A 24,356-nucleotide genomic window follows, 5' to 3' on the forward strand; every position below is an offset into this window, starting at 1 on the left:
GAACCTTGGGGAAGGTAAGGAGGGAAGGGATGGTAGGGGGAAAACAATGGAGGGGGTAACAATGCTCAATAGGAAGTGTACTCATTACCTTGCTCATGTGACTGTAACCCTCTGTATAGTATCTTAACAACACAAAATTAAAAAAAAAAAAGCTGTCTTTCCTCTGAGGCCTTCTCTTACAGCACCCACTTTATTTTATATTCTGCGAGTAAAAGCAGAGTCAGTAGTTGAAGTTGACCTGTGGAGCCAAGTTTGCCTGATCCCACTGAGGTATTTAGTCATCAGCATATGCCATGTGATGGCTTCCTCGGAAAAATATTTCATGGTGGCAGGATCACACTGTGGAAAGGAAAAGGAGAAAGATCAAAGTCCACTGTTGAAGCATGGGGCCAGCTCAGCCCCAGAGCTGGTTATGGAGTGTGGGATGGGTAATGAGAACAGAGGAAAGAGTACTTGGCCAATGGCAGTGTGACATGCTCAAGTTGGTGAAAAGTAAACTGCCCAGAATCTCCACCAGAATTAGTGAAAAAGGTACTTCAACTCAGGGCAGCATCTCATGAGCAGTCTGTGTGGACGGGAATTATCAAGACATCCTCATTTCCCTGATTGTTAAACTGGAGAATATATGGAGGACTCTTATTTTTCAATGTGCCATTAGGTTATGATTGTGGTACACTAAGCACAGAGAAGGAAGCAGGGTGGTGGGGCCTGCTAAGAATTTCTTGAAGGCCAACACTGGGAGGAGGCCACGCCAGGCAGGTAACCAGGATCACCAGCATTATCCGTGGTTAAACATGAGAGATGTGAAAGATATGAAAAGCAAGGCATTCTTCTGCCAGGTGAGAAAATAAACTAGAAGTAATTTGCTCCAGTGTTATAAGGTAGTTTGTTACCACTAGAGTGATCTTATCCTCAGCAATAGGCAGCTGATAAAATTTCCTTCTGAATTGCCACATCTTCTGACAACTGGAGAGTCATGGAAACTAATAGTATGTAACAGGAGAGTTAGGACACATAAAGAGACACAGAAGTATTTTGATTACTTTATTTTTTTTTAATCTTCAAAATTTTCTGCCATGACACAGGAATGCATGATAGAAATGGCTCAACATCTTCACATGAAACACTTGGATTCATTTTCATTCACAAGTTTTTCTAAACATCTACGATTTCATAACCCCGCCTACTTCCAACCATTATCACAGATTTAACTGACCATTAAACAGTAGTTGCCAGCATTAGACAGCTGGAGCGCTCTGCATATTAGTAGTGTCTTTGGAAACTACCACTCAAGAGTATCATGATTATAAATCTCATTGTACATGGCAACCCTGAAGGTGACAGATGTCCCCAAATAAACTCCCTGCGTAGCATGGAGAGCTGTCTCCTCGGGTTCTAAAGGACATGCACTTCTAGGCTTGCTTGGTCACCTCCTGGCATTTTCCTTGCGGGGATCGAGCAGCACATGCTGACCTGACGGTTGAATCCCACCACTAACAGGTAGCCATAGATGCCCGATACTCAGGTGCTCTGAGGGCTGTGGGCAGAACATACTGAAAAGTCAGGTTTGTTTGGAATTTATGTCTCTTCTTTTGAAGAGAACAATTTTGAGGTTTTCTTTTTTTTGTTTTTCGTTTTTTTTTCCTAAAAGTTGTAAACAAAAGGAAAGAGACAGACAAAGACATGTATCTATACACAGAGATCTACACTGAGTATTTTTGATGTGGTGTGTATCTTCTTCCCTAGAGACACACACAAACCCAGAGTATCCCTACTCACCCCTTCACCCCCCTCCCCGCCCTCCCCATGCAGAGTGTGATTATAAATGCTGTACGTGTCCTTGGGAGTTCACTGGAGTTTTCATATTACCAAATGATGGTGAAATACCTGATATGTATTACTCCTGAGAAGATACTAGAAGGGAATGACAGTTCTGATGCACTTTGGAATGGCACAATCACGTAAACGCTTGCATACTTAAGACTTCTGAACTCATCCAAAGTTTCTACACACGATACAACCCCCCAAAAAAGTATCAAAACAATGCAGCAAGTTAAAAATAAAAAAATGTAATCAAAGTATAAACAAATATATAGGAAATGTGTATTTGTCAGTAATTATTTTAAAATAGGAAACATGTACTTAAGAAAAAAACATAGTTAACAAAACTAAAAGGAACAAAAAGCCCCCAAACACCCATCTTCCCAAATAAAAGCTAGCCACAAGGTGTATAGCAACTCCATCAGAAAAAATTACCAATCATATAGCAAATATGTAAAGTTTGCAATTTATAAAAAAATTACTATTCACACTTCTGTAAAAAAGAATTTGCTGAATATCATCCCTCCATATAATTAATTTGTATAAAAACGACAAGTGAACCAATGAATTTCAAGCACCAATTCAACTACTTAAACAAACCTACTGTCCTTCTATAGAGGGAGCAAATGATGAAAGCTAAGCTAAAATTAGCCAGGTAATTAGTATAGTTTAGTTTTAAAGGCATGCGGTTTGTTTCTTTCATTCACTTGAATGCCGAACATTACAGAATGTTTAGGCTAGTAAAGGACTTACAGGAATTTACCATTTCTGAGTATCAATGGTTCAGTATACATTAAAAGCTCTTCAACACACCAATGCTGTCTTAATTCTAGGATAAAATAGGTTTGCGCATAGAAATTAAGGACTGCTCCTTGATATAACTTAGAAGGGCAGCACCCACATAGTAGACTAACTAGCACATCTGCACATCTACTGCTAGTGTCAAGAAATGGCGTTATTATTCAAGAAGGCAACGCCATTTTACTTGGCAATACCGAGGTTTTCTTTAATTAAAAATCTCCATTACACATTTGGGGCGGGAGGATATCCCACTATGCACACATTACACATTTGGGGCGGGAGGATATCCCGCTATAAACGCATTACACATTTGGGGTGGGAGGACACCCCACTATGCACGCATTTCCCCCATTTTTGTTTTGGTTTCCCCCTGCATCAGGGAAAGTGGCCATCTGAGCCAGTAGATGTGTAACAGTATTTGCGATGCCTCTTGTTGTTCCTGAAGAAAACACATTCAGTTAATAAGGGGGTTTATTTTCAAAAATCAATATAACCGCTATTTTTGTTTCCAGTATTTATACCAGACCACTTACACACAGACAGTGATTTCTGAGACATAATGTTTCAGTTTGGTTAAACTGAACCTTTAGGTTGGCTCTATCTGAGACAGAAGGTAAAACTGTTGAAACAAACTGTGGAAAACAGTGGTGTGGAGTCAGTGGTGATGCTCTGCTATCTCGATCATATCACAAATCACAGGCAGCCGAAGGAGAGGAGTCAGCAGCAACCAGGATCTTACAACATAGGTGGAACATCTTGCTGGTCTTCAGAAAGCGCTTCCGCTTGCTGCTCACTGACCTCGCTGGCTGGCTCTTCATCAACGGGCTCACCGAGGTCCTCGCTGCCCTCCTCACTCTGCTCCTCACTGTGGTCTTCGCTCTGCTCCACAGTCTGATCCAAGCTGTTCTCCAGAAGGGTGGGAGAATTGCTTACCCTACTCTCTTCTTCAACTGTCTCATGTGGGGGCTGGGAAGGTGTTGGAGAGGCACTGGACTGGATGACACTTTCAGAGGAAGAAATGGGGACTCTAGTCAGAGAAGAATCTGCCACGATATCATTCTGGGGCAAAGGCAACTTTTCCACAAGTTTCCACTGAATGATGCTCATGTCTTTTCCACCAGTTGAAATCAGGTGACTGTCATTATGAGTAAAACTGACATTGGTAACATGGCTGCTGTGGGCACTATACTTGTGACTGGGAGCCTATAAAATAAATCAGACAGGAAGATTAGATTCATCCTTTACATAAGGCCTAAGGACAACAATTTGACTAGGTATAGGAGAGAACTTTGCTTATAAAACAGGTATTTTCAAACCAAAGCTTCAAGCCAGTAAATCCAAAAATTAACACCTTTTTTATATACAAGGAAGAATAAAACAACTGGACATCTGTACTTTCACATTTTATGTTTAAAAATAAAGAGTTCACCTCTCCTGGAAGTCAGGTAGCATACTTGTCAGAGCTTGGCAACTACTCTTGGAATGGCTAGGAGATAATTTACTAGACTGGCAGGATAACAGGTAATTTAAAAAGTGGTATTATTTGTGGGCTGGGAATGTGGCTTCGTGGTACAAGGAACTCCTTGCCTAGCCATGCATGAAGCCCTGGGTTTGATTCCTCAGTACCACATGAACAGAAAAAGCCAGAAATGGTGTTGTGGTTCACGTGGTAGAGGGCTAGCCTTGAGCAAAAGAAGCTCAGGGACAGTGCCCAGGCCCTGAGTTCAAGCCCCAGGACTGGGGGAAAAAAGGGAGGGGGTATTATTTTAAAGTGCCAAAAGTATCAGAGTAAAAAACCTAATTGTTGGGTCTGGGAAGGTGGCTCAGTAGTAGAGCGCTTGCCTTGCATGCTCGAGGCCCTGGGTTCGATTCCTCAGCACCACATAAGCAAAAAGAAAAAAGCTGGAAGTGGCGCTGTGGCTCAAGTGGTAGAGCGCTAGCCTTGAGCTGAAGAGCTGAGGGAAAGCGCCCAGGCCCAGAGTTCAGGCCCCACTACCGGACCCAAAAAAAAAAAAAAAACAAAAAAACCCCAATTGTTCATATAAACAAGGAGTAAAACTTCACTGGGTGCAACTGGAGAAGGAAACAGAATCTGCCTGGATTCTCCACTGTACACTTTAGTATTAATCTCAAGAATTATTTAATACCACAAAATACAACACAAAATAAGCCCCAAAGAAAAGGTCCTACAACACTGGTTTCTATGAAGCTGTGTTCACCTTCGCTTTGGAGCAGGGGTACTGGAACAGATGGACTTTACAAAAGTCATCAGCAACAGCTATCACCTTCCTGTTGTGGGATCGCACCAATGCATTGATGTCTGTCCCATCGGATCCTTCTGGCCAGACACCTAGGGAAACATATAGTGTGGAAAAAGTAGCCTAAAAATGTAATTATGTTGCATTATAGAATACCATAATAGCTTGATGGGAAATTTAGGCCAACAGTAGTCAGTAGTGACCAGCAGGGGGTGCTAACAAACTGTTTTTAAATGCTTGATACACTTCAACAAGCTTTTCCTTTTCAAAGTCCAGGTTAAAGAAACAGTTACCAGTTACTTTGTATAGCAAGATAGAAAAATCACATGCCTGGACCCTGAGTCCCAGCAGAGCCACAATACTAAGCCTTCAAAGTGAATTCTTAAGTTCCTTTATCAGGAAGACATTTTTTTTTTTGTCTAGCATGCTATCCCATACTTTTCTTGAAACATTTATGTCCAATAGAAAGATACATCTAATATAATTATTGTGAGGCATTGTAACAACTGATGAGCATGCTCAACATAAATGAACACATTAGGCTAGATTATAACTATCGAACCTGTTACTCACACCTGTAAGCTACTTAGGAGGCTAAGGTTGAGAATTAAGCTTTGAAACAGCCAAGGCTAAGAAAGTCCACGAGCAGCTTTTCCCCAATTAACTAGCAAAAAGGCAGAAGTAGAGCACCAGCTTTGTGTAAAAAAAGCTCAGGGACAGAGTCTAGGCTGAGTTCAAAAACAAAACAACATGGAATATTTGGGGGTGAAGATGTTGGTTTCTTGTACTGAGCATTACACTTCAAAGAATAACTTGCAAATTTGGCAAAAATAAGCCCAAACACTTCTTGATGGCTATTTCTTTTTTTGGGGGGGGGGTCGTGGGGCCTGAACTCTGGACATGGGCACTATCCCTCAGCTCTTCAGCTCAAGGCTAGCACTCTACCACTTGAGCCACAGTGCCACTTCCGGCTTTTTTTTTCTTTTTGCTTATGTGGTGCTGAGGAATCGAACCCAGGGCCTCAGGCATGCAAGGCAAGCGCTCTACCACTGAGCCACCTTCCCAACCCTTGATGGCTATTTCTTAATAGTAAATAATTACTGTCTCTCTAAAATAACTAAGAAACTGTAGGATAATGGTCTGAGACCAAGGCCTGGCAAAAACACAAGACCTTAGGGACTGAATATGGCTCAAGTAGTAGAGGTCCTACCTAGCAAGCACCCTCAATCTAAAACCCAGTACTGGAAAAAGCAACAAAAACAAAAAATCCTCAAAACAAAACACCCCAGAAAAATTACAAGCTACTATTTGATATTACCTGGAATAATTAAATTGTTAATGGACTGTTTTAAATTTCTTATTAGGTTTCCTCACCTTGACAGCACCTGTGTTTACAATAATGGATACAGTTTTCTAATGTCCACAATATAAAGAGATGATTATTGTGATGAGGTGGAGAACAGCCCAATTTCAGTCAGCAAAGAGGCATAGAGGGCACACAGAGTATTTTGGGTATTGATATTACACCTATATCCAGTATTTCTGTTATCAAGTATACCATCTTTTAAAAACTGTTTACAAGCCAGGCACTGGTGGCTCATGCCTGTAATCCTAGCTACTCAGGAGGCTGAGATCTGAGGATTGCAGTTCAAAGCCAGCCTGGGCAGGAAACTCTGTGAGACTCTTATCTCCAATAAACCTAGCAGAAAACAGGAAGTGGCGCTCTGGCTCAAGTGGTAGAGTGCTTGCCTTAAGCTAAAGAGCTGAGGGACAGCGCCCAGGCCCAGAGTTCAAGCCCCACGACTGACCGCCCCCCCCTCCCCAAAAAAAGTTTACAAAACAAGGTTTTATTGTTTTAACTTCTTTTTCTTCTTCGAGACAGGGTCTCTCTATGTAGCCAAGGCTCGCCTCACCTTGCCTCTTCATGCTTCAGCGTCTCCAGTGTTGACAATCAGGTGTGCTCCACCAGGCCTAAGCACTTCAACTTTGCTATATATCTTGAAACCCTTCAGAAAGGTATCTCAAGATGAGGAATGGCTTAAGGACACTGCCACAGAGGACAAATTACTTACTAGTAATGTCCAAAACACCAGATTAGAAATAATCCCCAAATTGCATGTTTAAATAATGTCTACTAAAAATACCTTTACAGCATGGAAAGTGGAATACACCTATAATTGCAGCACTTTGGAGGCTGAGACAGGAGGCCAACCTAAGTGAAGACCCTGTCTTTTTTTTTTTTTTTTGAGGATCACGGGTTCAAAGCCAGCCTGGGCAGGAAAGTATGTGAGACTCTTATCTCCAATTAGCCACCAGAAAACCGGAAGTGGCACTGTAGCTCAAGTGGTAGAGCATTCGCCTTGAGCTGAAGAGTTAAGGGACAGCACCTGGGCCCAGAGTTCAAGCCCTACCATATATAGAGCCTTTGTATTTTGACAAGCAATTTTGGGGCAACTGAACATCCACATGCAGGGACATGAAGACACCGGAGGCTTCACACACTGCTGGTGGGAATGTAAATGGTTTATTTTAGTGACTTTGAAAATAGTCTGGCAGTTCATGAAACATGCAGTTACACTTAATAATTATTGTTATAAACTCTAAAGAAATGGAAATATGTCTTTAAAAAATCCCTTTGTACATCATTGTTCACAGCAGCATTACTTATTGTAGCTAAGAAGTGTTTGTCAACTGATGACTAGAGTAACAATGTAAAACAATACCATTTGGCTACTGAAATATTTGAAGCATGTTACAACATGGATCGCTAAATGAAAGAAACCAGGTTGGTTTGTTTTTTGGGGGGGAGGGGCGCACATCAACAACAGGTATTTATATTCACAGTTAATGGATCAAGGTGCTAGTGGTTCAGTTCTTGGGAAAGTAGGCTTCTTCTCCTGTATCCTCATGGAGTCTTTCCTTCTGGCATGTACTTGAAGAAAGGGGAGGAGAAGGTGGAGAGGAGAAGAGAGGAGGATCTAGTATTTCATCTTCTTAAAAGAGCCCTAATTCCATCATAAGTCTATCCTGATGACCTCATCTAACTCTTACCAACTCAGAAAGATTAAATCTCCAGATATTGAGGTTAGGCTTTCAACAGATGAGTCTTGGAGGTAACAAAACATCCAGACCACAACACACTGAAGAGCTCAAACATATCATGATCAATCTCACCTCTGCTTTGATTCCCTGTGTTTGTTTCCTAGTATCCTGAGAGATAAGACATACTGCACAGATATTTGTAGAACTTACTCTGCATTTAATTTAGGGTCCTCTTTACGTTATATAATTGTATGGATTTAGATTTCAGGTATTTATAAATTTTCTAAATTGTGTCTCACTCTTCTGAAAAGTAGCTTCTTTGAAGATATTTACTTACATTATGGCTCTATAAAAGTGAATGTTTGGCTCTAGATAAATGTAGCTTTATTTATATAACAACTGCATAATGGAGGCTTATTATGTGCTCTTCCTGATTTTTTTTTTTTTTTTTGTCGGTCATGGGACTTGAACTCTGGGCCTGGGCGCTGTCCCTCAGCTCTTCAGCTCAAGGCGAGCGCTCTACCACTTGAGCTACAGCGCCACTTCCGGTTTTCTGGTGGTTTATTGGAGATAGGAGTCTCACAGTCTCTCCTGCCCGGGCTGGCTTTGAACCGCGATCCTCAGATCTCAGCCTCCTGAGTAGCTAGGATTACAGGCGTGAGCCACCAGCGCCCGGCCTCTTTCTGATTTTGACCTAGGAGTTTGTTCTATTTTCTGACCCCATACTTCTTACTTCTTACAAGGGCAGAATTGAAGTGGGACATAAAAGCACTTACTGTGAAATAGTCATTACGCATGCATGAAGAAACCAGTTTTAACGGATCAAATACTGTATGCTAATACTAATGCTATTCAGAACAGGAAAATAGACAGAGAAAGATTAGTGCCTGTTAGTTTAGAGTGGAGTGGGTAGAGGAAGAGATGAACAGTGACCGCTAATGGCTACTGGTTTCTTTGGGGAGTGATGAAAAGTCTAACCTTCCTTAACTTTAACCTTCCTTAACTCTAAATCCTCCTCTTCCAGTTTCTCTACTGCTGGGATTACAGATATGTACCACCCAAGCCAGGCTTTCAATTTTTCAGTTCCAAGGAAAAAAACAGGAAGGCAAACTACACTGCTATGTTGAAAGTACCTTCCTTTTAATTGTCTTTCATATTTACTGAGGACCAAAGACACAGAGTTCTGCCAATAAAAAAATACTGTATTGGCAATATGACAGTAACCAATAATCTCTACGGATGGGCACAAAGCTGGGTGTGGTGGCATGGACACCTATCCCAGCTATGTGGAAAGTGTAAATGGGAGGATCTTGGTCAATTCAGCTGAAGGTATGGCTCAACTGGTGGAGCACTTGCCCTTCAAGCACACAGCCTTGAGTTTAAACGTTCTCATCAAGAAAAGAATGCGCACAGATTATCTGTCATTTGTAAGTTTACACCAATAAGCACAATATACAGAAAAACCTCACAAACCACCTTTTTATACTGGGTATCATGTTCTTACCGAAGACTTGAAAGCCTAGCACACAGGTGTATGTTGTCCAATCAATGTCCTTACATTCTGATCGATTCCTGATTAGTTTGCAGCCATCTTTAATGTTCCCTTTAAATTTAGAAACAGGAGGTATAATCACAGTGCTTGTGTACAAATGTATTTGAAAGTGCATCTCGATTCAAACTAGCCACGTTTACTTGTATTTATAATCCATACACTGAAAAACATTAAGACACATTTAAAAAGGAAAAGTAAATGTTTACCTTAACAGGATTTTATGAAACTACAAATTGTTTTCTGTGGAAGTTTTCCCCCCCCTCTAAACAGCATAACTGCTCATCCATAATACGCTTCCCTGACTCCAGGAAAAGCTGCTAAATGAAAACCCATTCAGAGTGACATCCATCTCAATGAGTGAGTTCTTATTACTGTATGTGCCTTCAGTTCTCCATCATTAAATTAATTCATAACTGTCTTGGAGATGTGAACCACATGTGAGACATTTGTTACTTAGCTCTAAGTAACATGTACTTTGTCAAGTTAGAGGCCAGCAAGCATTCGCTGCACAATTCAAATTCCACACAGCCTGAGTATTAGCCCCTGATTGACACATCTGAGCCCCTATATAATTATTCATACTTACAGTACAAAATCTCATAGTCTCCAGAGTTAGACATTATATGCTTGTTGTCTGGGGACCAGTCAAGGTGTGTGATGTAGCTGGAATGTCCCTAGGGGAAAAACAGATTAGTGAGGAAGCAATTAGTCTTGAATGATAGAAGTTTAATAATTAGCTAATGTAGCAGTTTCTCAGCTTGAGAACAGGGAACAGTATTGTAGCCTATAAAACTGAACAGGTCCACAGCAGGCCCTCAGTTCCTTTTTACTGTCTTGCTAGAAGCCAACATTGCAGGTATGCAGTTGGCAGGACGGCCAATTACAGGGGTTGCACCACTATAGAACACCTGGAACCTGGGAGAATCCTGCAGGCTTCTTGGCCTAGATACAAAAACAAGTACCTACCACCTCTGTGAGAGATTTCCTAGAATGAATATCTTAGTTGATACTGCAACAGATCTCATTCTCTAGGCAATTTCATGCCACTGGCATCCTATTTATTAGAGAGACTGCATGTATGAAATAGCCTCAAACTTTACCCCATGGGCACACGGTTGGGAGCAAAATCTGATACACCTCTTGAAAAGAAATATAAAGCCATTCTAAGCTGCACATTTATGACTGCCATTGTGGCCAAATGGTGTAACCACAAAAACACTCACAAGTTAGGCAGCCAAAATTACAATTTGTCAACTCTACTTGAGGTCACCATCTTAAATATCAGGAGTTTACAGCTAATTTAAAATTACCTGAAGGGGCTGGGAAGTTGGCTCAGTGATAGAGAGCTTGCCTTGCATGCATGAGGCCCTGGGTTCAATTCCTCAGCACCACATAAGTAAAAAGAAAAAAGCCAGAAGTGGCGCTGTGGCTCAAGTGGTAGAGCACTAGCCTTGAGCTGAAGAGCTGAGGGACAGTGCCCAGGCCCAGAGTTCAGGCCCCACAACCGGACTCCCCCCCCCCCCAAAAAAAAAAAATTACCCGGAGAGTCAGAAAACAAAAAATACCAAGGCATGGATTTAGTGGTCCTTTTTTCCTGAGCAGATATCTAGGTGTTCCCTCACTATCCTCAGCTGGGCCATACTGTAGAACTTCTAGCAATGAGGAACACTGTTCTGAATCGGTGCTGCATGGGCATCTGTGGTTTCTAGATGACACGTGGCCAGTGCTCCCAGGAAACTGTACTGCATTGCATGTAAAAAACATTCTGTTCATAACATTTTTGTGGCCAGTCACTGCTCTTCAGGAGTGTTAGCAGGGAACTGTCTATTCTTTTTTTCTACAAATTTGAAATATCCTCACAAAGACACATGTCTTTTTCTGTGCTGTTGTTTCCATCTATCTGCCCATTCCCAATCTAATGTAGCATGTAAATTTCAGATAGGCTTTGGAACTTCATCAACCTCATGAACATCATGGTAAAAATGTAAGATTACATTAAATTTAGGGAATAGTTCAAAGAGAGATCTCCTTACTGTTTCATCTAGACATGTCACATTTCTATTCTTCTAGTTCTCTGTTTATGTCTTTCAGCAATGTTTCATGTGGTTTGCTGTGCTTCTGAGGCTAAGTTTAAAGTCCCTACAGTTTTTACTGCTATTGTGAATGAGATTTTGCTCTTGACATCTTAAAAATAATTTGCTCTTTTGAGGAAGATGGATATTAACCTATTGACTGTGAGTGAGACTGGCAGTTTCTATTACACCTGGTCACTTTTTGTTGGCTGTCCAGTTAAAATACTGTGTTTTCAATGGCATGTGCTGCTATGAGTGGCAGGAGCCATTCCGTGAACTTCCAGAAAACATTTAAGAGAATTCACTTAGTGGCAGAAGTGCCTTTTATTTCTTGTTCTTATTTTCTTCTTGAAACTGTGATGAGATGATTAGAGATGTGTCAGCATTGTTGTTTTTTGGTTGGTCATGGGGCTTGAACTCAGGGCCTGGGTGCTATCCCTGAGCTCTTTTGCTCATGGCTAGTGCTTTACCACTTTGAGCTACAGTGTCCCTTTTGGTTTTCTGGTGGTTAACTGGAGATTAAGAGTCTCATGGAGCTGGGTGCCAGTGGCTCATGTCTGTAATACTAGCTACTCAAGGGGCTGAGATCTGAAGATCGCGGTCCAAATCTAGCCTGGACAGGAAAAGTTCATGAGACTCTTACCTCCAATAAAGCACCAGAAAACTGGAATTGGCTCTGTGGCTCAAGTGATAGAGTGCTTACCTTGAGCTGAAGAGGCTAAGATACAGCAACCAGGCCCAGAGTTCAAGCCCCATGACCGGGGGTGGGGGAAGGTCTCATGGACTTTTCTGCCTGGGCTGGATCTGAATTGTGATTCTCAGACTTCAGTCTCCTGAGTAGCTAGGATTACAGGTGTGAGCCACCAGCACTTGGTTGATGTGGGAACATATTATAATACTAAGGAACAAAACAACATACTAAGATGAAGCAGAAAAGATTCTAAATATTCATAATTATTTTTTGTTATTGATTGCAGGGCTTAAACTCAGGGCCTGGGCACTGTCCCTGAGCTTTTTCATTCAAGGCTAAAGCTCTACCACTCTGAGCTACAGTGTACCACTGCTGGTTTTCTGATGGTTAATTGAAGAGTGTCATGGACTTTCCTGCCCAGGCTGGCTTTGAACTGGAATCCTCAGATCTCAGCCTCTTGAGTAGCTAGGAATATAGACCTGAGTGACTGGTGCCCAGCTAACTTAAAAAAAAATTCCTTTTTAAATTCTGGGGCTCATCCCAGTGTCGGAGGTATATATATATGTAGGTAAGTACTCTACCACTGAGCTACATTCTCAGCTCCGAAAATACCTCTTTTAAATGAGACCATGTCCTATCCTAAATTTAAGTCACTAGGATACTGTCTATAATTCTTGTTACATTAACACTGGATTCTACTGAAATCTGGTATTAGTTTAATGGTTTACTTTCTTGGAGATTTCTAGGTACAGAATTACTGTCTTTACACTTTTTTCACCCAAATAACCAAAATCCCCCCTGGCCAAAAATCTTACTTACATATTTCCTGTTTTCTAATAGTGCTTCTTAGTATATCACTACAAATTTACATACTTATCTATTGTGCTAAGATTTTTGGGGACCGCTAAAAAGCACATAAAAATGAATCAAACACAGAACCATTTTGTTAGCAGCCAGGTACAGATTAAAACAACTTTAATCTCACTGAAAATAGAATGGAAACTAAGTCAATCAGGATACAATATCATCATCTTTAATTTTAATATAATAAAAGTAATTCAGAGAAGTTAACTTGCCTAGAATCACAAACTAATGGTGGCAAAGCCAGTTCCCTAGTCTTTCATATCCTCTTTAATAGCAGACAAGAGATTAAGAAAACTGTATGACCAGTTGGTGAAAGAATACAGCAAAGAGAATGACAGCTGGAAGCAAAGTATCAAAGAGAAGATAATTAGAAAAGCTGGATTACGTAGCCAGGACCTTTCATTATAGCCTCCAACAGCACAACAAACACAAACAGTTCCTAAGGGTATCTCAACATAATGCTTTTAAACACTCATTAAAGATAAAAACTGTGTAATTAAGTAGGAGGACAAGTTTCATGCAATTGATCAATTTTCCATTTCCCAGGATTTCCAAGGTCATTCTGATGACCAAATGTCACACACTGCTCTGTTTCTTCCCTGGATCAATTGTAGTATAATAGCATAATACAGTAATACACATGTTGAAAATCTTATGGTCGTCATGCACTGCAAAGTTTGCTCTATTAAGAGGTGAAAAACTGCCTATGTCTGAGATCTGGCCCTGTGGTCACTTCTTAGTGACCAATGCTAGATCACTGGTGTTTTTTTTTTTTGAAACTCACTTTCTTCATCTGTAAAATGAGGGTTGAGCCAAGAACTCAACAATAGTGCTACCACATATAAAACTGAGATCCCACAGACTTAAATCACATTTGATATATAGGAGCCTTCCTTTTGTGTTTGCTACAGCATTGCAATTAAAAATAATTAAAAATTTGGAGTCAGGCAGGGTAAATTTCAATAATCCAAACAAAATCCAGTTGGGTGCTAGTGGCTCACGCCAGTAATCTTACTCAGGAGGCTGAGTTCTGAGGATTGTGGTTCAAAGCCAGCTCAGGCAGGAAACTTTGTGAGACTCTTATCTCCAATTAACCACCAGAAAACTGGAAGTGGTGCTGTGGTTCAAAGTGGTAGAGCGCTAGCCTCAAGCTGAAGAACTGAGGGGCCCAGAGTTCACCCAAGCTCAGAGTTCACAACCGGAAAAAAAAAACAACAACAAAAAAAACCCTTACAGTTGAATAACTTGATATTACACTAAACAGTCCATATTATAAACATTAAGGTAATGAACAGATTAAAAGATGAACTTAATATATTAATGATTGTTAATAATCAACTAATAACTGATTCATAATTTTTTTTGCTGGTGATAAGTGGGTCAAAATGCAGGTGCATAAAAATATTGCATGAAATTATCTTCAGGCTACATATAACGTATACAGGAAACATGTGACTTTCATGTGCTGACTCAAATATCATCCTTAACACATATTATGAACATGTAAATATTCACAAATCCAAGACTAAAATCTGAAACATACCTGGTCTCAATTATTGTGGATAATGAATACTTAATCTGTACTTAGTAAGCAAGATAAATTTCAGACTCAAATTGAAGCTTATTTTGCTTACTGTGAGACGTATGTTTCTGAGAAATAATTTGTGTGTGTGTGCGCATGTGTGCATGTGCACAGGTACTAGGACTTGAACTCAAAGCCTCAAACTCAGGATCTTTATGAATCTTAAGTGCTGGATTACATCACCATACCCAGCTAAGATAGTATTTTTAGAGGCAGAGAAGTGATAAAAGGTAATGTAGAGTGTCAAGGATGGACAGAGATAGACAACAGTGAGATTCTAAGTCAGAGGCCTTTTATTTCCCACTCCCTGTTGTTTTTTTTTTAAAAAAAACTATAGTGATCAAGATGGACTGTACTCACAAATGGACATGTTGCACTGTAACTCCTTTACATAGCTACTTGAAGATAATAAAAATATACTTGCAAAGTGCAAAACCACTTTAAAAAACTATCATAAAACTAGTCAAATATCAAGCTCTCAGCAAAAGGAGCTATATTTCCAGAACACAGTGGGAACTACAATGTTTTGAAGTCAGGTAGTCTCAGTTTTAAAATTAAAGTTTAAAACAGCTAACACTTCAAAACAATAGTTGTATCACTGTAAACACTTAATTCTGTCTTTAGCAGAAGTAAAATTTTCCACTTTACACCTTCTTTTACTTCACTACTTACAGTGCACTTTCCATATCTGCTATATTTTCTTCCATTTTCTGAAACCACATAGAGGTAAATAAAGTTGTCATGAGATCCTACAGCCAGAAAGGTACCATCTAGAATGAAACAGGAGAAAGTGTTTACTAGAGGAAGAAGTCTAGAAATTTACTTTTACTTTAGTAGACCTATATTAAGTGTTTGCAAACTTAACGATTGGTAATTTAACTGTTATTTGGCATTTTACAAACGAATATGATATCACTCAGGATACATGAAAACCAAACAGCCCAATGGAGCTTTCCTTGGAGATGCTCACAGGCCATTAACTCTTCTTTCATCATAGTTAGCTAAAAGCTGGTCTTAGATGGTTACACCCACCCTCCCCACCTCCCCTTGGCAAGCTGGATGCATAGCTGCTTAGCTCATTGAGCACAAATGATCTCAGTTATTGTGTAGGCTCTTTTGGGAAAGGACTAGGTTATCTTTTGCAGTTTCTTCCACTAACACTGTGCTAATATGTATGTGAAAAATGGCCAAGAAAATCCACTGATCTTTAGATTTAACTACTACTTCATAGTGGCTATTTGTTACTTCATAATTATAAAACAGATGAAGAAAAATACACCATAATATGCTGCTTTAGGATGACTAGGTTTACAGCTTGGAGCACTTTCTTTATTCAATTATTTAGTGCTTCTTCTGAAGCAACCAAGAAGCAATAGAAAAAAAAAGATCCTTTTGGTCTTAAGCCAACAACCATAAAAATGTAATTTCAAGGCTGAGGATGAGGTTCAATGGTAGAGCACTTTGCCTAGCATGTGCAAGGCCTTGGATTCAATCCCTAGAACCATAAAATCAAGACAATGCTTGGCACCAGTAGCTCATACTTGAAAGTCCTAACTACTTAGGAGGCTGAGACATAGAAAATTGGTGTTTGAAGCCAGTCTAGGCAGAAAAGTTAGTTGGAGACTCCACCTCCAAAATGCTGGGCTGGCAGTGGCTCAAGTGGCAAAACACCGTTGTTAGTAAGGCCTTGATTTTAAGCCCCATATAAGTAAAAACAAGACAAAAACTTCTTTTTTTTTTTTTTTTGGGGGGGGGGGGGGGGGTCTGGCCGTGGGCCTGAACTCTGGACCTGGGCACTGTCCCTCAGCATTTCGGCTCAAGGCTAGCGCTCTACCATTTGAGCCACAGTGCCACTTCCAGCTTTTTTTTCTGCTTATGTGGTGCGGAGGAATCGAACCCAGGGCCTCATGCAGGCAAGGCAAGTGCTCTACCACTGAGCCACCTTCTTAGCTGGACAAAAACTTCTTAAATGTAAGAAAATATCAGACTAACTCTAGGAAGGAATGGTATAAATAAAAACCATATCAATAAAAGGAAAAAGTATTTGGGAGATAACATTTTGAACAAATGATAAGGTTAAAGGTAAATGATGCTATTTTAATGAAAAATATAATTCTTATAAATGTACTGGTATTTTATCTAATTAGCAAATCAATGTGACCAAAAAACAATGTAACAGGAGTTAAAGGCCAAAATACTTGTATATTTTTAACATGATTATTTTTCTCCTTCTCCCTCCCTATTTCCCTGACTATACTAAGGGCTTTAACTCTGGGCCCGTTGTATATTTGCAGGGCAAGCGTTTGTCTTTAACTAAAAGCACAGATGGGTCTGTGCTTTTTGCTTGGGCTGGCCTTTGACTGCAATCCTACTATCTATGCTTCCTGTATAATTGAGATAATAAATACATACCATTATAACTAGCTTGTTTATATGGAAGTCTCACTAATTTTTTTGGGTTTTTTTTTTGGTCATGGGGCGCCTGGGTACTGTCCCCGAGCTCTTCAGCTCAATGTGAGAACTCTATCACTTGAGCCATAGCACCACTTCCAGTTTTTGGTGGTTAACTGGAGATAAAAGAGTCTCACGGTTTTTCCTGCCCAGGCTTTGAACCATGGTCCTCAGATCTCAGCCTTCTGAGTAGCTAGGATTACAAGTGTGAGCCACTGGTGCCCGGCTTCTCACACTAACTTTTTGCCCAGGATAGCTTCAAACCATGATCCTCCCGATTTCTGCCTCTCAACTAGCTGGGATTGCAAGTTTAAGCCATTGTAGTTGACTCTCCTTTTTCTCTCTCTTTTCCCAGTCCTAGTACTTAAACTTAGGGCATAGGCTCTGACCTTGAGCCCCTCTGTGCTCAAGGCTAGCACTACCACTTGAGCCACAGCACCACTTCTGGCTTTATGTAGTACTGAGGAATCAAACCCAGGGCTTCATGCATGCTAGGCACTCTACCACTAAGCCACTGGCTCTCTTTTTTATGGTGCAAGAGATTGGATCCAGGGCCTTAGATACAGTAGGCAAGCACTCTACCACTGAGCTACATACATCCCTACTCCTTACACATTCTCTCTTTTTGGTGGTACCACAGTTTTAACTTGAGGGCTCATGCTTGCTAAGCAGGTACTCTACTATGGAGCCAAACATCTAGTCCTTTTTTTTTTTTGGGTCCGGTCGTGGGGCCTGAACTCTGGGCCTAGCTGCTTTCCCTCAGCTCTTCAGCTCAAGGCTAGTGCTCTACCACTTGAGCCACAATGCCACTTCCAGCTTTTTTCTTTTTACTTACGTGGTGCTGAGGAATCGAACCCAGGGCCTCAAGCATGCAAGGCAAGTGTTCTACCACTGAGCCACCTTCCCAGCCCACATCTAGTCCTTTTTTGTGCTGGTTATTTTTTAGAAAGGATTTCATTATTTAGCCTGAACTACAAACCATCTTTTAGACTTCCAGTAATGGCTGGAATGATAAGGGAAAAGTAGCATGACCAGCTACTGGTTAAGATCCTAAATATGTATAATCCTATGGTGGGAGGGCGATACTGATTGAAATTTATTTTGTTTTCAACTGGCAAATGCTGTTGTAATAATTCATTCTAAAATAATGTCTGATGACTTTGGATGTTGTTTAACTTCAGCCTATCTTTTTGTTTCCAGCAATTAACCTGATGTCCAGAGAAATACATTTTCAATACTGTACAACTCTAGAGAGTGAAGAAAAAAGGAATCTACTTCATTAGTGAAGAAAAAAGGAATCTACTTCATTAGAAATGAAAATACACAATTACAGTAAAGTGCTGTGAGTACCAGGCTGGCGGGGAGTAAATTTGCCTACCTATTGAGTATCGCATCACGGAGAGCTGCTCATTTCCATCCGTGTGGATAGAAACTAGATCTCTGGTTTCTGCATCCAGAACAAACCACCTGTTAAGAAGTAAGAAAATCTTCAGATTCCAACATTAATAGAAAAAAAAAAAGGCTGCTGACCTTTTGTCCATTTTTAAGAAATTCCACTGGGAAAGTGAGGGAAAGGGTGACACTGTTCAGAAAGAAATGCACTCTTTACCTGACAATGTAACTGTAACCCCTCCGTACACCACCTTTATGATAACAATAAATACATGAAAAAAAATTTCAACAATAATCTTTTTTTCTTATTTTAAATTTTGTGCTTGTCCTGGAGCTTGAACTCAGGGCAGAGGCATTGACTGTATCTGAGCTTTTGTGCTCAAGGCTGGTGCTCTACTATTTGAGCCACAGCTCCACTACAAGCTTCTTTTTGGTAATTAACTGAAGATGAGTCTCCTGAATTTTCCTGCCAGGCTGGCTTTCAACTGCAATTCTCAGATCTCGGCCTCCTGAGTAGATAGGATTAAAGGCTTGAGCCACCACCCAGCTAACAATTGTATTTTAAGTACAATATGTTTCTTCCAAGGAAGGATGAATTAATTTTGTAAAATGCCACTAGTTACAGTATAAATGAACAGTGAGAATCTATTCCTGTTCTCATTTCAACTTGGTATTCACTAAATGCCAACTGTCTTTCTGTAAGGTATTGTTTAAATAGAAAAATAAGACCAAGAGTGATAGAGGAATGAGATTGTGGAAATGTAACAGTGAAACCCCCACCTGTATAATGTAATAATTTTTTTTTAAAAAAGGGCTTAAAGCTGGGAGTCAGTGGCACACTCCTGTAATCCTACTCAGGAGAATGAGATTTGAGAATTATGGTTCAAAACCATCCTATACGACATTCTAGAGACTCATCTCCAGCAAAAAACCAGACGTGGAGGTCTGGCTCAAGAGAATAAGTATAGTATTAGCCTTGAGCAAAAAAGCTGAGCAAGAGCTTAGTCTGGGACTTCAAGCTCTAGTGGGCCTTGTAGCAGATCCCCAGGGAGGAGAGGGGGAAGGCTTAAGAGAAAAAATAAGACAACAGGGACGGTATTCTTGAAGATTATACCAGAGGTTGGAAAAAGGAAATGAGCCAAGTTAAAAAAAAAAATGATTAGTCATCTCAGTGTCACTAAGTATTGTAGAGCATAGGAAAATCTTCAGAGAAGATGTAGGATATGGGTAGGAGTGACAGCTCTATAGTTTTCCGTAGAGCAGGGAGGTAGATGAAGGTGCCAGAGAATAGCAGTACTCCAACAACCATATACAAATACATGAAAGCTCCATAGTCTCTGGTAACTTTTCATTTATACTCATAGGAAAAGTAAAAAATGCAAACGTGTTCTAGAGGCAAAAATGATTTAAATCAAATTTATGTTATAAATAACTATCTTCAGAGCTTTTTCAAAGAGCACTTTAAAGAAAGGATAGATGCTTCAAAAGATCACGGCAGCCGGGCACTGGTGGCTCAAGCCTGTAACCCCAGCTACTCAGGTGGCTGAGATCTGAGGATCACAGTTCAAAGCCAGCCAGGGCAGGAAAAACCGTGAGACCCCCTTTCTCCAATAAACCACCAGAAAACCAGAAGTGGCACTGTAGCTCAAGTAGTAGAGTGCTCGCCTTGAGCTTAAGAGCTGAGGGACAACGCCTAGGCCCAGAGTTCAAGCCCATGACTGACAAAAAATAAAAATAAAGAAAAGATCACAGCAAAGATGAACACTAAAGATAGACAACTGATGGTTGCACACGTGAGCAAAAAGCAGGTTACAGACAGCATGCCTACCTAGTGGGAAAGAAATTAAAATTGAACATTACCTACATCATAGTAGGTATTATATGCGTAGAAAGGATAAACAAATTGGTATACTGGAGTTTGAGGTCAAAGACTTACACTTGCTAATTTATAATTAGCCTTGAACATGACAAAAGCCAAGTTTTGAAGCATTGTGACTAGTATTTCGAAAAAGGCAACTTCTCCCTTATTAAATTAATTAAACCTAGAGCCTTGAATATGCTAGGAAAGCACTCTACTACTGAGCTAATCCCCACTATTTAGAAGACTAGGAAGAACTTGAAAGAATTAAAAAAGCTTAGTGATGCTGGTGAGCATGCCTTAATGATTTCAAGATAGAAGATTTAAAAACTACATGATCCCTACTCTTTACCCATCAATAGAATCCTTTCTAAAATACATTCACAAGTACATTTCAGTAAGTTTTTGAGCTACAGACTCAAACTTTTAAGCAGTTAACGTAATCCGTACATCTTATCATCTACTCAGCTAAGAAAAATAGCCTCTATGCATGAGGCTATGCATTTGTTTAAAGGCCAATCAGTTGTAAACTTGTACTTTGAAACCATATGCTACATGTTTTCTGATCATTTCAACTTGTCAAAAGGGGCATAAGAAACATACTTCATTGCAACTGGACAACACCCACAGATTATCAGTTTCTTCTAAAAAGGTTAGTGCTTGAATCAAGTTTTATGGCTGGCCATGTAAAATTCCTCTGTGCCAAGAAATGCCAAGGCAGATATGAAGTGACTATCTTTTCAGAAAGGGAACCTAATAATATTCCAACTAAAATAACATACACACTAAATAATCATTAGAAAAAAAGGCACTCTATCAGGCTTCTAATTTTTGATGGGTATATGGACATTTTATCATATTCTCTTAAGCATTTAAAAGTTACTATTTTGGAAAAGTCCCAACTGATACTGCTTTAAGCCCATTTCCAGTCTTCCTAGGAGAAGTGCATCTATTTAATTGTTTTAGAAACTCCCTTTGAGAATAGTAAAACCTCAGAGTACCTGTTGGTATATGTGTAGAAACCTATTCATTGAATAGAGATAGCAGTTATGAAGAAAGGGGGAAAAAGGCAAGTATCTGACTAATCCTAGCTAACTAGGAGGCTGAGATCTGAGGACTGAGGTTTAAAGTCAGCCTGGTCAGACAATCTGCAAGACTCTAATTCCAATTAACCAGCAAAAAGCTAAAAGTGGAAATACTGCTCAAGTGGTATGATGAGTGGAAAATGCCAAGTGAGAGTATGAGGCCCAGAGTTCAAGTCCCAAAACTGGCACAAAAAGTAAATTCCAAAACAGGAATAAAAGCCTAACTCAAGCATCTTATTTTCCAATTAGAACACTGATATCCCGAAGAGTCCTCAACCAATAAATTAGTGGTCGAACTAAGGCAGAGCTTTTGGCCTTTGTGTTTTTCAGCATTTCATACTGGAGATGAGTAATATCGTGAAAAGGTCTCTTTATATTTTCATATTCACTAACATTTAGGGATCCTGAGAAGAAAGACAACCAGCAAGAGTCTGGAGTTCATTGGGAAAACAGAATGAACTCCCAATATGGTAAACAGTTAAAAGTACCATGGGTAGGATGAGGAAGGTGGTTCATGGGTAGACTGCTTGCCTTGCATGCATGAGGCCCTGGGTTCGATACCTTAGCACCACATAAGCAAAAAGAAAAAAGCCGGAAGTGGCGCTGTGGCTCAAGTGGTAGAGTGCTAGCCTTGAGCTGAAGAGCTGAGGGACAGCGCCCAGGCCCAGAGTTCAGGCCCCACGACCGGACCGCGCCCCCCCCCCCCCCCCCCCCCCCCCCGCAAGAAGCTGTGTGCTAGTGGCTCATGCCTACAATCCTGGTTACAGACTCAAGAATCACAGTTAAAAGCTAACTGGGGCAGGAAAAACTGTGATACTCTTCCCTCTCACTATCAAAAAGCCAGAAAGACAGAGTACTAGCCTTGAGCAAAAAAAGCTAAGGAACAGTATCAGGCCCTGAGTTCGAGTCCCCCCCCCCCCCCCCCCCCCGCCGCCCCAAGAACCTTATAAAAATGGCTGGAATGAATATATTTAGTGTATCTAGTTGTAGTGGTTAAGAGGAAGTTTTGGGGTGTTGGGGTTTTTTTAAAAAAATTTTTTGGGGTCCGGTCGTGAGGCCTGAACTCTGGGCCTGCGTGCTATCCCTCAGCTCTTCAGCTCAAGGCTAGCGCTCTACCACTTGAGCCACAGCGCCACTTCTGGCTTTTTTCTTTTTGCTTATGTGGTGCTGAGGAATCGAACCCAGGGCCTCAGGCATGCAAGGCAAGCGCTCTACCACTGAGCCACCTTCCCAGCCCCTTGTATTTTTTTTTTTTTAAGACTCACACTGTCCAAGAAACATCGTACTTATAACCTGACTTACAGAATTGTAACCACTCTGTACAACTACTAAAATAACAACAAACAAAATAAAAGAAAGGATCCCAACTATGTAGTCTAGGATGGCCTCAAAATTTCCATCTTCCTACCTCAGCCTTCTGAGTGCTAGAATTATAGTCATGTGCCACCACTTCCATTTAGAGAAAGAGATTTAAAGGCTAGGCTAAAGTTTGGATTCCACTGTTGAGGTACCAAGAAGCCTTCAGGGAATGTTCTAGTACTCAAATATGGTATGCTTAGAGTTTCCTACATTTTCTTCATCTATTCCCCCTGTTTGATATGTGGCCCCTTTTTTTCCTTGCCTTTTCAGGATCCAAGTTTTCCATCAAAGCCTGATCCCACCTCTGAGATGTTTTCTCTGATTACTCAGACTCACAAGTAATTTCTGCTGGTCTCTAAGAATTAGTGCCTATTTATTTTAAGTAACATTAATCTATTAACCTGAGATGTTTTGTGCTTTTCTGTAGGTTATAATCTAAATAGGTTATGATTTACTTTCTTTGTAATATTTGTTGTACCAGGTATAGTGCTTTGCAAATAGAAGAATAGAAGAGGAGTTCAAGTAAGTCAGAGCCTAGAGAGATTCATGTTAGTGACATTCAAAAATATTTTGCAGTTGGGTACCAGTGGCTCACATCTGTGATCCTTTCTACTCAGAAGACTAAGATCTGTGGATCTTGGTTCAAAGGCAGCCTGGGCAGGAAATGTCTGTGAGACTGTTATTGCCAATTAGTCACCAAATAGCTGGAAGTGGAGCTATGACTGAAGTGTTAGAGAGTTGGTAGAGTCCTAGTCTTGAGCACAAAAGCTCAGGGAAGGCAAACAGGCCCTGAGGTCAAGCCCCAGAACCAATCAACCCTCCCTAGCCCAAACACACACTCACTCACTCATGAACTTGAGTACCCATAGGCTATAGCCAACCAGGCCCTGAGTGTGAGCGAGCAAGTAAGCGAGCAAGCAAGCAAGCAATACACACACTCACTCATAAACGAGTATACACGGGCTACAGCGACCAGGCCGAGTTTAAGCCCCAGAACCACCCCCCCCCCCCCCACACACCACCAAATTACATAGGAAACATAAAGGAGAAAGTCTTAGCTGTTGTTAATATATCATGACATCTTCTTTTAAAAAAACTAAAAGGACATTTATTAGGCTTGGAACCTTTGATATCTGGGCTAGAATTTGGTACAGTATCAACTCATCATTATTTTGCCCACAGCTGTAGCTGCTTCCAAAACTAATGAGTTGAAAGGAATTACTAACAACTCTCCAGGTCTAGGATTCTGTGATTCCAAGTCAAAATTTAAGTTAAGTTTTTTATTTACCTACTCACTAGGCTTGTTTTTTCCCAGTTTGTTTCCCTGTCAAAGCTACCATTATCACTGCAGCACAGAAACTGTGGGGTCTTCCTTAAGGTTACATTTCTAGCCTTGTATGTATTCATTCCTATACATTATATGGAGTATGTTCTATATCCTGGACTAATTCTTTGAAACATTTTTCAGCCATAACTTTTGTTTCCCCCTAAATCCCTTTATATTTAAACCCACCGGAATTCTAAGTAT

General features: G+C 40.5%; 1 protein-coding gene across 2 annotated transcripts in view; it reads right to left on the bottom strand.

Moving 5' to 3' along the window:
- Nucleotides 1-1,031: 1,031 nt before the first annotated feature.
- Eml4 (EMAP like 4) overlaps nt 1,032-24,356 on the bottom strand; it is a 121,217-nt gene continuing 97,892 nt past the window's right edge. For both annotated transcript variants that reach the window (XM_042675397.1, XM_042675396.1), the window contains 6 exons: nt 18,513-18,601; nt 15,356-15,453; nt 10,061-10,148; nt 9,427-9,525; nt 4,842-4,972; nt 1,032-3,825 (listed from right to left, as the gene is read on the bottom strand). In XM_042675397.1, coding sequence (XP_042531331.1) covers nt 3,358-3,825; nt 4,842-4,972; nt 9,427-9,525; nt 10,061-10,148; nt 15,356-15,453; nt 18,513-18,601 — 973 coding nt within the window. In that variant the 3' untranslated portion in view covers nt 1,032-3,357. The remainder of the gene's footprint in view (nt 3,826-4,841; nt 4,973-9,426; nt 9,526-10,060; nt 10,149-15,355; nt 15,454-18,512; nt 18,602-24,356) is intronic.

This window comes from Dipodomys spectabilis, unplaced genomic scaffold (assembly GCF_019054845.1).
Source record: "Dipodomys spectabilis isolate Male_0828 unplaced genomic scaffold, ASM1905484v1 ptg000026l, whole genome shotgun sequence".
In the NCBI taxonomy this organism is placed as follows: domain Eukaryota; kingdom Metazoa; phylum Chordata; class Mammalia; order Rodentia; family Heteromyidae; genus Dipodomys; species Dipodomys spectabilis.